Genomic DNA, 14,425 nt, shown 5'->3' with positions numbered 1-14,425 from the left:
CTTAGCACCTGCTGAAGTATAAAGAAACTATGAAAAACTTTATATCACTTTTAAATGGATCACTATATTTCATAAGGCTTTCAGTAACCAGTTATAATTGGACAGATTATTAAATATAAAAGCACTGGAGATTGCCACAAATACAACTGTAACGTTACAACCCAATTTCTGCCCTGAAGGATGGTTACTAATGTCTCAGTTTATAGATTAGTTTAGTTTATTGTCATGTGTACTGAGGTACAATGAAAAGCTTTTGTTGCATGCCAACCAGTCAATGGAAAGACAATACATGAACACCACACAGGATTTAGTTTACTTTAATTTAGTTTAGAGACATAGGAAACAGGCCCTTTGGCCCACTGTGTTCATGCTGACCATTGATCACCCGTTCACACTAGTTCTATGTTATCACATTCTTTCATCCACTTTTTACAAAGGCCAGTTAACTCGGGAAACCCACGCAGTTTGCAGGGAGTGTGCGCAAACTCCACACAGACAGCACCCAAGGTTAGGATTGAGCCCAGATCTCTGGCACTATGAGGCAACAGCTCTATCAGTCCACCTGTGGCAATTTTGTATTCTGTGACTCGCTGAGGTAAAATAAAATCTTTCACCAAACCACGTTCAGAATTAATGGCCTTCCTTCTCAGTACAGCAAGTCTTGTGTACAATCATTTCATTTCTCCCTTCCCATTCTCCAGGGGCAGGGCGTGTATGGTGGGAATTCTGTGTAAAGACCTGATTAAGACCTCCACTTTATGTCCTTCTTTGTGTACTTTAAGTGATCCTTAGCTACAACAAATATTGGGAAGAGCCATATAAATCAGTCTTGCAAAAAACAATTTAAGCTGTCAGAAGTGACTAGATAGGACTGGAATAACTTTCCCTTCTCTCTGATGTTTCTGTCTCCTGACCCACATTCCTCAGGGGATCTTACCTAGATACAAGGATCCCTCACTTTCCTCTACCCAAACACAGGGATTCACTCTATCCTCTATCACAATTGAATTCTCTTCACACCTACCAGATTTGAGGATACAATCCCCTATACTCATCTCCCTATTTAGATCGAAGATAGACACAAAAAGCTGGAGTAACTCAGCAGGACAGGCAGCATCTCTGGAGAGAAGGAATGGGTGACGTTTCGGGTCGAGACCCTTCTTCACACCTGTTTAGATCCAAGTATTTGCGCTTTCCATAATGCATAGCATCTTGCTTCTTCCACAGAATCTGGGATACCTTCTTCTTTCCACATTCCTCGAATCCTTCCCTTCCCATTGCAAGGTCCAGGGATTCACCCATTGCTTCCCATCAGTTTTGGTATTTGATGGTTTGGTGTTTTTTTGCCGCTTCCAAGATTCAGAAATCTGGCTCCTCTTCACCTTAGACACCGGCATCCTCCTCCTCTCTCCCTAGATCCATGAATTCTCTTTGCCCACCCACTCCACTCTATAGACATTTTCTTCCCCTCTTTCCAATTCCACTCTCCCAGAGTCAGGATTTCCCCTCCTATGCCCAGACCCAGGATTACCCTTCTCCTCGCCATAGATAGGATTCCCATTCCTGTACCCAAATACAAGGATTCACCTTATTCTCCCCAGACATAGGTCCACCCCCCCATTCCCCCTCCCCAGATCCAGCACACTCCTCTGCTCGTCCAGGTCTCCCCTCACCTCTCCAGGTGCAGGGGTCCCCTCTACTCTCCCCAGATACAGGGCTCCTCCCTACTCTCTCAGGTGCAGGTCCCCCTTCACCTCTCCCCAGGTAGCAGGTCTCCCCCAAGTACAGGTCTCCCCTCACCTCTCCCCAGGTGTAGGCCTTCCCCAGGTGCATGTCTCCCCAGGTAAAGGTCTCCCCTTACTTCTCCCCAGGTGCATGTCTCCCCTTACCTCTCCCCAAGTGCAGGTCTCCCCAGGTGCAGGTCTCCCCTCACCTCTACCCAGGTGAAGGTCTCCCCTCACCTCTACCCAGGTGCACATCTCTCCTCACCTCTCCCCAGGTACATGTCTCTCCTCACCTCTCCCCAAGTGCATGTCTCCCCAGGTCCATGTCTCCCCCCTCCTCTCCCCAGGTGCATGTCCCCCCCTCCTCTCCCCAGGTGCATGTCTCCCCAGGTCCATGTCTCCCCCCTCCTCTCCCCAGGTCCATGTCTCCCCCCTCCTCTCCCCAGGTGCAGGTCTCCCCCCACCTCTCCCCAGGTGCATGTCTCCCCTCACCTCTCCCCAGGTGCATGTCTCCCCAGGTGCATGTCACCCCCCTCCTCTCCCCAGGTGCATGTCTCCCCAGGTCCATATCTCCCCCCTCCTCTCCCCAGGTGCATGTCTCCCCTCACCCCTCACCTCTCCCCCGGTGCATGTCTCCCCCCACCTCTCGCCAGGTGCAGGTCTCCCCCCTCCTCTCCCCAGGTGCATGTCTCCCCCCACCTCTCCCCAGGTGCATCTCCCCCCACCTCTCCCCAGGTGCACGTCTCCCCAGGTGCATGTCTCCCCTCACCTCTCCCCAGGTGCATGTCTCCCCCCGCCTCCTCCCCAGGTGCAGGGGCCAGTCTTACCTGCAGACTCCTGAAGCTGGCGCTGAGCTGCGCGATGTGCAGCGCGAGGCAGCGCGAGGTGCAGCGGGCCCGGGAGACGCTGTGGGCGGCGACTGTGTTCCCGGTGTCCCCGGGCCGCCTCGCGCCCGCCGCCGGCAGCAGCAGCAGCAGCAGCAGCAGCAGCAGCCGCCAGCACAGCAGCAGCCCGGGCAGCAGGCAGCGCACCGCCCGCATCCCTCAATGCACACACACAGCCTGCAGCAGCAGCAGCACCACACACCGCGCCTGCCGCCGTCCTCACAGCTGCTGCAAACTTCACCGATCCCCGCACCACAACTTTGCACCTTTACAGTGACCACCACAGCATCTGCGATACATGTAGCCCTTGCCAAACTCCCCCCCCCCCCCCCCCCCAGGACCGCCTTATACACACACGAAACGCCCCCTCAGACCACGCCTCTACAGCTCTGCTCCCACACTTTCGTTGGCTGGCTGGCAAACCTCCTTGCTTCCACCTCTTCCCTCTATATTTGGACGCCAGGACTTGATTAGATGTGAATGTCCCAGAAAAGTGCCATTTGCATTTCACTGTAGTGGAACACAAAGTGCTGGAGTAACTCAGCAGACAGGCAGTGTTCGTGGAGCATCTTTAGTTCCCTGGGTCTCCCCTCTATCTCTCACTTTCACATAGCCATTGTCACTTACTCCACTTCTCTGCCAATCAACTGCCACTGTAGTAGAACACAAAGTGCTGGAGTAACTCAGCAGACAGGCAGCATTCGTGGAGCATCTTTAGTTCCCTGGGTCTCCCTCTCCCTTTTATCTCTCACTTTCACATAGCCATTGCCACTTACTCCACTTATCTGCTAATCAACCCCCACCCCCCTCAGCTGTATCCAACTATTTAGAACACAGAATGCTAAACTTAACGGGCCAGGCAGCATCTGTGAAAGACATGGATAGGCAACGTTTTGGCCCCTTCTTCAGACCCCACCTATATTTAACTATTGCAAGGCTTTTTCCAGCCCCCATTTTTCAGCTTTCTTCCCTTAATGCAATCAGTGTGCAGAAGAGTCCCGTCCCAAAACATCGCCTGTCCATTCCCTTCACAGATTCTGCCTGACCAGCTGAGATCCTCTTGCACTTTGTGTTTTGCACAAGATTCCAGCATCAGCAGTCCCTTGCTGTGTCAATATCTACCCAAATGTTCCTTGCACGTGAAGTGTGGAATATTTGGTAAATGGGAATGGCCATTTACCATGTTCAATTGTTCAATTCCCACACACCCAAAACTGTTAACATCGCCTGACTGTGAATGGCTGATGGAATGTCACGATGAGATTTGGAGCCCTGTGCATCTGGACAGTTTGCATATTTCTCCCATAAAGGTCAACTATCAACAATTCTTCTTCTTCTTAGACTTATTCCCCAATGTCTAGGATGGTTTGTTTCCACTCTGCTCCAGTGGATTCCAAGATGGCCCATGAAGGCAAGGCGGGGCCCTCTGATTCTACTGTAGTTAGTGTGGGAGGTTCTAAATGGGACAGATGGGTTGTTGGTTTATGATGAAAGGCTTCCTCTACCATTCACACAGGGGGGCCCAGATGCCATCCTGAATGCTTCTTTTCCATTTTCGGTGATCATGAGCCAAAGATTCCTAAGAGTGGGTGTGAGCGTTATACTTTTTCAAGAAGAAAGCGATGGAGGAAATCAATGGTTGGGCAGTATCTGGAGAGAGAATGGACAGACAATATTTTGGATCAGGACTGTCTGACCCATTAAGTTCCCCCAGTGGTTTATTTTATACTCAAGATTTCAGTATCTGCAGTCTCTGTGACTCCAAACAGTACAGGTAGTTCTGCTATAACATGTGTTTCCAGAATATGAAATTAAGACCTCATGTCTAAACTACTACTGTCCAGTAGCCTTGACATCCACCATCATGAAATGTTTTGAAAGGCTTGTTTTGGAATGCATTAAATCCAGTCTGCCCAGGGGCCTTGAGCCACTGCAGTTCGCCCACCACCACAATAGGTCCACGGATGATGCCATCTCCCTGGCTCTACACTCATCCCTGGAACACCTGGAGAAGAGAGACACCTACATCAGAGACTACAGCTCTGCCTTTAATACCATTATACCATCCAAGCTTATCACCAAACTTGCAGGACTTACTGTCAGCACTGATCTATGCAACTGGATCCTCGACTTCCTGATCAACAGGCCCCAATCAGTGAGGATAGGGGACAAATTATCCTCTACGATAATCCTCAACACTGGTGCTCTGCAAGGATGCGTTCTCAGCCCCCTTCTTTACTCCTTTTACAGCCACAACTGCACAGCCATGTGCAAATCAGACTCGATTTTCAAATTCACAGACGACACCATCATTGTGGGCCAGATGTCAAATAATGATGAGACAGAGTACAAGAAGGAGATTGAGAACCTTGTGTACTGGTGTTGAGAAACAACCTTTCTCTCAACGTCATCAAGACAAAGGAGATAGTGTTTGATTTCAGGAAGCACATCAGTCTGAAGAAGGGTCTCGACTCGAAACGTCACCCATTCTTTCTCTCCATGATGCTGCCTGACCTGCTGAGTTACTCCAGCATTTTGTGATACCTTCAGGAAGCAAAGTGGTGCAGATCGAGTTTGCATTGACGGTGCCGAAGTAGAGATGGTCGAAAACTTCAAATTCCTCGGAGTCAATATCACCAACATTCAAGAGAGAGCGAGATAGAGCTCTTAAGGATAGCAGAGTCAGGGGGTATGGGGAAAAGGCAGGAACGGGGTACTGATTGAGAATGATCAGCCGATCACATTGAATGGCGGTGCTGGCTCGAAGGGCTGAATGGCCTACTCCTGCACCTATTGTCTATTGTCTATAACAACTTCTCCTGGACCACCCATATTGAAGCAACGACCAAGAAGGCACACCAATGCCTCGACTTCCTTAGAAGGCTTAGGAAGTTTGGCATGTCCCTATGGGAAAGCTAACTTTGTTATTGTGAATTTGAAACTCTCTCCTCCCTTAACCCTTTTACCTCCATTGACACAAACGCATCTATAAAGTGATTTCCTATGACACTAGGTTTCTTAGGAGCATAAGTATCATGTTATAGCAGAGCTACTTGCATGGGAATCACTGAGAGAATTGTTACGGTAATAATTCATCACGTGTTTATTAAATTAAGTTTGGAGAAATGTTATAAATACCTTTCTGACAAGTTCTGGATGTTGCTTTGCAACTTGTAGATTTGCATCCTGTTGCAATCAATCACAATCATTTTGAAATATAGATAAAGTTAATAATTGCGGTGCCCATATTGTGCCACTAATTCAAGCATGTTGTAACAACTATACATCTGAATGCTTCATGATATTTATACCTGCAAATGGATAGTGTCACGCAAATATATTTACAAATGTGACAATCTAGGTTCTTGAAAACCATTCTCTTGAGGTAGTGCAGAGCAAAATATTCACTTTCAAAGGAAATGTTAAACCGAGGACACATTTGCTTGGCCCATCGAGGCAAAAAAGATCCAAAAGCTTTAGTTTAAAGTGGATTATCCATACATGTAAGCTGGCAATATTTATACCTCAACCAAGTGAAACAAATTATCCGGTCATTATAACAAAGCTCCGTCCACAGTCAGCTGCTACACTTACTCCATTACACCAGTGGACACACCACAGCAATACCTCAATATCATTGAAATGATTTGGACCATCCTCAGGATACGAAAGGCACAATGTAAACAGAATGTGGCTTTCTTTATTTGCACTTAAGTAAACTAAATTATCTACTCCATTCTAAATAGAGTTAGTGCAACCATCATAATATCTTTAGCACTCAATCAATTCATCCACCCTCCTACCATTGGACTATCGTTAATTGGACTTTATCTTGCACTAAATATTATTCTCTTTATCCTATATCTACACACTGTAGATTGTAAATATATACAGTCTTTACGCTGACTGGATAGCATGCAACAAAAGCTTTTCACTCTACCTCGGTACAGGCGATAATAATCTAAACTAATTTCTAAACCTAAAACTTCTACCCTAACCAGAATCTTAAACTCTAAATGTATTTCTAACTTCAATCTAAATTTAAATCTAACTTCACCCCTGATAGAAAATCCCAAATGAAAATGCTCCAAGCCATTCCATCTGTGGTTGAAACACTTCAAATTTGAACCTTCACCTTGACATGGGCCCAAAGCTTAACCTGAAACATTATCCCACTGGACACACACATACACCCTAACCCTTCAACATCCTTGCGTAGAAATTAACCTGCTCCACGTTTCTGACTTTAAAACTGTACTTAATGTCTTGGGGGCGTTTCTGCGCCTTGCGGCTGCGGCTCACCGGCAGTCTGTCTGTCTTTTTTCTGTCTTTGTCTATTGTTACCGTTTAAATGTATGTATTGACCTATTTTTGGCTGTGTATATGTGGGGGGTGGTGGGGGGGGGTGGGGGAAACCTTTTTTATAAATCTCCTCCTCAACGGAGATGCGACCCTTTTTCATGTCGTATCTCCGTTCGCGCTACGGCCTAACACTGTGGAGTTGGCGGCCTCCAGCTGGGAGCGACCTTGAAGGCTCCAGTCGCAGGGCCTGGACTCACCATCTTACCTGGACTTACCTGGACTTACCGCAGGCTCTGTGGACCGCAACTTCGGGAGCTCGCAGGTCCCTGGCTGGCGACCGGCTTTCGGGAGCTCCAGCTGTAGCACCTTCGACCGCCCCGAATCGCGAGGCTCGATCGACCCGTTGGCAGGACCTTCATCGCCCTGCGTGGCTCGGCCGCGGCACTTTCCACCGCCCGGTGGGGGCTTAGGACGTTCATCGGCCTGCTCGCCTCGGCCCTGGGACCTTCCATCGCCCGGCGGGGGTTTCAAAAGTCGGGAGACTCGATCGCCTCGAGACAGCAGTTTGACTGACCGCGGGAGAAGAATGAGGAGGAGATAAGACTTTTCTTTGCCTTCCATCACAGTGAGGGTGTGTCTGGAGCAATCACTGTGATGGTTGTCTGTGTTAAATTGTAATTGTGTGTCTTGTGTTCTTTATTGTTTACTGTCAACCATTTACTGTTTATTGTCAACCGTTTACGCCGGACCCTGACGTGAGAGGACGCTGGCGCTGTTTGTTCGCCGCTTCTCCGTCTGCATAAATCTTTTGTTTGTTTGTTTGTTTTTATGTCTTGTTTGCTCTGTAAAGCGTCTTTGAGTTTCTAGAAAAGCGCTATATAAATTAAATGTATTATTATTATTATTATTATTATTTATGCTGTTTGAGAGGGAGAAGCTGAAATTGAATGTATTTGTATTACTGCTGATTAAAGATAACTAAAGAGGCATGAGAGAGGAGCTAGCTGAAGTTGATTGGAAGGGCGTCCTTAGCAGGAATGACAGTGGACCAACAATGGCAGGAGTTTCTGGGAATAATTTGGAAACCCAGGATCTTTTCATCCCAAAGTGAAAAAAATATATACCAAGGAGAGAATGAGGCCACAATGGCTGACAAAGGAAGTCAAAGATAGCATGCAGTCAGAAGAGAAGGCACATAACATGGCAAAGATTAGTGGGGAAACTGGAGGATTGGGAAGCTTTTAAAAACCAACAGAAGGCAACTAAAAAAGCAATGAGCGGAGAAGATGAAATATCAATGAAGGCCAGCCAGTAACATAAAAGAGGATACAAAAAGTTTTTACAGATATGTAAGGAGTAAAAAAGAGGCAAACATGGACAATGGGCTGCTGGGAAATGATGCTGGAGAAATAGTAATGGGGAACAAAGAAATGACGGATGAACTGAACTAGTTTTTTGCGTCAGCTCACACAGTGGAAGACCAACAATGTGCCAGAAATTCAAGAGAGTCAGGGGACAGAAGTGAGTGCAGTCGCTATTACAGAGGAGAAGGTGCTTGGGAAGCTGAAAGGTCTAAAGATGGATAAATCCCAGGGTTCTGAAAGAAATAGGTATAGAGATGGTGGAGACATTAGCAATGATCTACGGGGGAGGAGCCAGCGCTGCCGTCGCAGCTGCGGCTTGCCTGCAGTCCGTCTGTCTTTTGTGTTTTTTGTTGTTTTTGTATGAATTGTAGTTTTAATATGGTGTAGTGTTGTATGTTATATTTGGGGGGTGGGAGGGAACGGGAACTGTAAAAAATTCTCTCTCCCGAACGGAGACGCGACCTTTGTTTCTGTGTCGTGTCTCCGTTCCCGTTGCGGCCTACCACCGGCCATGCATCTGGGACCACCTGGGGCTCTGGTTCGCAGAGCCCACGGCCCGGATTCACCACCTGCGGCGCTGGCTGCCTGCAGATGTTGCGGGAGCGGCTGCGACTCGTCTCTGGAGGCTCCGGCGCGGGCCGCGTGGACGTCGGAAGCCCGCAGGCCCCTGGGTGGGGGCCGACATCGGGAGCACCGGCAGCGGCAGAGGCAGCGTGTTCACCCGCCCCGAATCGCGGGGACTGGGTCGGCCCGCCGCGGACCTTTCACCGTCCGGCGCGGCCTGGAATAGGCCGTGGTCCTTTCACCGTCCGGCGCGGCGCTCCAATGTCGGGAGCCCCGACGTGGCAAGTTCAACAGCCTGACCTCGGGAGAAGACGGCAGGGAAGAGAAAAGACATTGTGGCCTTCCATCACAGTGAGAAGGGACTGGAGGAGACTCACTGTGATGGATGTTTCGTTTGTTTGGTGTTAGTGTATGATTGTATGTGTTATTGCACTTTTATTGATTATTCTTATTGGTCTTAATGTTTCAACTGCGGGTAATGTTTCATTTCACTACACATTTATGTGTATGTGACAAATAAACGACTATTAACTATTGATTCCAGAGGATTAGGAAATCGCAATGTAACTCCACTGTTTAAGAAGGGAGCAAGGCAAAGGAAAGGAAATTATCGGCCAGTTTGTCTGACTGCTATTGTGGGTAAAATTTTGGAGTCCATTCTTAAGGATGTTTCAAGATACTTGGAAACGCCTGATAAAATAGGCCAAAGTCAGCATGGTTTTGTTAAGGGGGAATCTTTCCTGACAAATCTGTCAGAGTTTTTTGAGGAGGTAACAAGCAGGATAGACAAAGAAGAGTCAGTGGATGTTGTTTGCTTGGATTTTCAGAAGGCCTTTGATAAGGTGCCACACATGAGGCTGCTAAACAAGATATTGGCCCATGGTATTGGAGCAAGTTACTAGGATAGAAGATTGACTGACTGGCAGAAAGCAAAGAGTGGGAATAAAGGGGGTCTTTTCTGGTTGGCTGCCAGTAACTAGTGGTGTTCCACATGGGTCAGAGTTGGGGTTCGCTACTTTTCATGTTATACACTAATAATCTGGATGACGGAATTGATGGCTTTGGGGCCGTGTTTGCAGACGATACAAAGATAGGTCGAGGGGCAGGTAGTGTTGAGAAAGCAGGGAGGCTGCAGATTGACTTGGACTGGTTGGGAGAGTGGGCAAAGTAGAGCGAATGGAATACAACGCAGCAAAGTGTATGGTCATGCAGTTTGGTAGAAGGAATGAAGGCATAAACTACTTTGTAAATGGGGAGAGGATTCAGAAATTAGAGGCGCAAAGGGACTTTGGAGTGCTGATGCAGGATTCCCAAAAAGTTCATTTGCAGCTTGAGTCAGTGATAAGGAAGGCAAATGCAATGTTAGCATTCTTTAAGAGGGGACTAAAATATAACAGAAAGGATGTAATACTGAGGCTTTATAAGGTACTGGTGAGGTCCCATTTCGAATATTGTGAGGACGTTTGGACTACATATCCGAGGAAGAATGTGCTGGCTTTGGAGAATCCAGAGGAGATTCACGAGAATGATCCCAGGGATGATTGGGTTGACGTTTGAGGAGCATTTGAAGACTCTGGGGTGTACTCTCTGGAGTTTAGGATGAAGGTGGGTCTCAATGAAACCTACCAGATAATGAAAGGCTTAGATAGAGTGGATATGAAAAGGATGTTTCCAGTAATGGGAGTGTAGGACGAGAGGGCATAGCCTCAGAATAAAAGGATGTATCTTCAAAATGGAGATCAGGAGGAATTTATTTAGCCAGAGTGGTGAATTTTTAAGGTGGAGTTGAGAGCATCTTGATGAGTAGATGGTTGCTGGGAGAAGGCAGGGGAACAGGTTTGATAGGGAAAAATAGTTCAGCCATGGTGGAGTAGACTCAATGGGTTGGATGGCTTAATTTGGCTCATATGACCTATGGTCTTTTGGTTTCAAAAACCTATATTAAAAGTAGTGAAATTTGCTAGGAGTAATTCCAAATGAAAGCACTTTTGTGAGAGGTTTTTAGCAAACTTTCTTTTAAACAATTTTTTTGATCTCCTGATCTGATAAGGGGACTAGAGGTAAAAGAGCCATTAGGAGGCAGTGATCACAACATGATAAGTTTTACTCTGCAAATGGAAAGGCAGAAGGGAAAATCGGAAGTGTCGGTATTACAGTATAGCAAAGGGGATTACGGAGGCATGAGGCAGGAGCTGGCCAAAATTGACTGGAAGGAGGCCCTAGCAGGGAAGACGGTAGAACAGCAATGGCAGGTATTCCTGGGAATAATGCAGAGGTTGCAGGATCAATTTATTCCAAAGAGGTGGAAAGACTCTAAGGGGAGTAAGAGACACCTGTGGCTGACAAGGGAAGTCAGGGACAGCATAAAAATTAAGGAGAGGAAGTATAACATAGCAAAGAAGAGTGGGAAGACAGAGGATTGGGACTCTTTTAAAGAGCAACAAAAGTTAACTAAAAAGGCAATACGGGGAGAAAAGATGAGGTACGAGGGTAAACTAGCCAATAATATAAAGGAGGATAGCAAAAGTTTTTTTAGGTACGTGAAGAGGAAAAAAATAGTCAAGGCAAATGTGGGTCCCTTGAAGACAGAAGCAGGGGAATTTATTATGGGGAACAAAGAAATGGCAGACGAGTTAAACCGTTACTTTGGATCTGTCTTCACTGAGGAAGATACACACAATCTCCCAAATGTTCTAGGGGCCGGAGAACCTAGGGTGATGGAGGAACTGAAGGAAATCCACATTAGGCAGGAAATGGTTTTGGGTAGACTGATGGGACTGAAGGCTGATAAATCCCCAAGGCCTGATGGTCTGCATCCCAGGGAACTTAAGGAGGTGGCTCTAGAAATAGTGGAAGCATTGGAGATCATTTTTCAATGTTCTATAGATTCAGGATCAGTTCCTGTGGATTGGAGGATAGCAAATGTTATCCCACTTTTTAAGAAAGGAGGGAGAGAGAAAACGGGTAATTATAGACCAGTTAGTCTGACATCAGTGGTGGGGAAGATGCTGGAGTCAATTATAAAAGACGAAATTGCTGAGCATTTGGATAGCAGTAACAGGATCATTCCGAGTCAGCATGGATTTACGAAGGGGAAATCATGCTTGACAAATCTACTGGAATTTTTTGAGGATGTAACTAGGAAAATTGACAGGGGAGAGTCAGTGGATGTGGTGTACCTCGACTTTCAGAAAGCCTTTGACAAGGTCCCACATAGGAGATTAGTGGGCAAAATTAGGGCACATGGTATTGGGGGTAGGGTACTGACATGGATAGAAAATTGGTTGACAGACAGAAAGCAAAGAGTGGGGATAAATGGGTCCCTTTCGGAATGGCAGGCAGTGACCAGTGGGGTACCGCAAGGTTCGGTGCTGGGACCCCAGCTATTTACGATATACATTAATGACTTAGACGAAGGGATTAAAAGTACCATTAGCAAATTTGCAGATGATACTAAGCTGGGGGGTAGTGTGAATTGTGAGGAAGATGCAATAAGGCTGCAGGGTGACTTGGACAGGTTGTGTGAGTGGGCGGATACGTGGCAGATGCAGTTTAATGTAGATAAGTGTGAGGTTATTCACTTTGGAAGTAAGAATAGAAAGGCAGATTATTATCTGAATGGTGTCAAGTTAGGAGGAGGGGGAGTTCAACGAGATCTGGGTGTCCTAGTGCATCAGTCAATGAAAGGAAGCATGCAGGTACAGCAGGCAGTGAAGAAAGCCAATGGAATGTTGGCCTTCGTAACAAGAGGAGTTGAGTATAGGAGCAAAGAGGTCCTTCTACAGTTGTACCGGGCCCTGGTGAGACCGCACCTGGAGTACTATGTGCAGTTTTGGTCTCCAAATTTGAGGAAGGATATTATTGCTATGGAGGGCGTGCAGCATAGGTTCACTAGGTTAATTCCCGGAATGGCGGGACTGTCGTATGTTGAAAGGCTGGAGCGATTGGGCTTGTATACACTGGAATTTAGAAGGATGAGGGGGGATCTTATTGAAACATATAAGATAATTAGGGGATTGGACACATTAGAGGCAGGAAACATGTTCCCAATGTTGGGGGAGTCCAGAACAAGGGACCACAGTTTAAGAATAAGGGGTAGGCCATTTAGAACGGAGATGAGGAAGAACTTTTTCAGTCAGAGAGTGGTGAAGGTGTGGAATTCTCTGCCTCAGAAGGCAGTGGAGGCCAGTTCGTTGGATGCTTTCAAGAGAGAGCTGGATAGAGCTCTTAAGGATAGCGGAGTGAGGGGGTATGGGGAGAAGGCAGGAACGGGGTACTGATTGAGTGATCAGCCATGATCGCATTGAATGGCGGTGCTGGCTCGAAGGGCTGAATGGCCTACTCCTGCACCTATTGTCTATTGTCTATTGTCTATTGAACCACCTTTTTTTGTGCAGGATTTATTTTGGGATTTCTCACTGTCATTTTGAAGGGCATACTTCTGACTTCAACACTTGATGTTACAAATGTTAGGGCCATCAACATGCTTTCTTTGGCAGAGAGCTTTTCATCATTTTGTAGGTAAATGCATTAGAGATGTGCCTCACCTGTTAAATAATGCTCAAAGCATGTCCACTGAGAGAGAACAATCCAAACTGATCACAGTGGTTTAAAAATCACGAGAAACTTTTTTTTGTGTCAAACTGCAATAGATACTGGTTAAATAGTGCGAGGGCACATGGATTTCATTCACCAAAAACCTCTTCCTTGGAGGTGACAAGCATTAACTCACTGAGAAACATATGCAACATTACTTAAATTGGATACGGTGATTTTTGTCTGGTCAAGGGTTATGGCTGAAGCAAAGCACTGATAACTTTCAAGGTCCCCAAATCTAAATCATTCCAACCCTAATCCTAATTTTGATCCTACCCTAAAATGCCATCCATACATTGAACCATCCAAGAAGATCTGTGTTGTTCAAAGAAAATTAAATATTATTCTGCTGTAAATTTTCCTAGTTCAGGTGTAAAGTAATCAAACTGAAACATTTCTTCACACAGAGAGTGGTGAGTCTGTGGAATTCTCTGCCACAGAAGGTAGTTGAGGCCAGTTCATTGGCTATATTTAAGAGGGAGTTAGATGTGGCCCTTTTTGCTAAAGGGATCAGGGGGTATGGAGAGAAGGCAGGTACAGGCTACTGAGCTGAATGATCAGCCATGATCATATTGAATGGCGGTGCAGGCTCGATGGGGCGAATGGCCTACTCCTGCACCTATTTTCTATGTTTCTATGTTTCTATGTTGTTTCCACCCCATAGATGCTGCCTGACCTGTTGACTATTTTGGCATTTCCCTTCAGATTTCTCATCTATTGTATTTTACTGAATTTGAGATCATTAGATGGTAAGAAATCGTACTTCGAACTTGCTAGAAAAATTTGGTGAATTACATAACTTTATATTAGTTATAAATATTTTCCCTTAATGGCCATTTCTCCAGTGTCAACGTTGGCAAGCTAGTAGAAATTGGATACAGTAATCAGTGATTTACTAATGCCTCCTGATCATTGTCAGCACCACAAAGTTATTTCACATTAGTGAGACCCACTCAAAATTATTATTAAGTAAGGAGAAGATTGCTTAATT

The 14,425-nt window shown here is 46.3% G+C and overlaps 1 protein-coding gene across 1 annotated transcript in view; it reads right to left on the bottom strand.

Moving 5' to 3' along the window:
* The window catches only part of LOC144599426 (anosmin-1-like), a 104,261-nt gene extending 101,409 nt beyond the window's left edge, over positions 1-2,852 (bottom strand). Inside the window, exon 1 of the mRNA XM_078410291.1 lies at positions 2,552-2,852. Within this exon, the coding sequence (XP_078266417.1) occupies positions 2,552-2,764 (213 nt within the window). The 5' untranslated portion in view covers positions 2,765-2,852. The remainder of the gene's footprint in view (positions 1-2,551) is intronic.
* Between the last annotated feature and the right edge of the window lie 11,573 nt (positions 2,853-14,425).

The sequence above is a fragment of the Rhinoraja longicauda genome, chromosome 13, assembly GCF_053455715.1.
Source record: "Rhinoraja longicauda isolate Sanriku21f chromosome 13, sRhiLon1.1, whole genome shotgun sequence".
In the NCBI taxonomy this organism is placed as follows: Eukaryota; Metazoa; Chordata; class Chondrichthyes; order Rajiformes; family Arhynchobatidae; genus Rhinoraja; species Rhinoraja longicauda.
The sequence above is the reverse complement of the archived record's forward strand: the minus strand, read 5'-3'. Positions and strand labels throughout refer to the sequence as shown.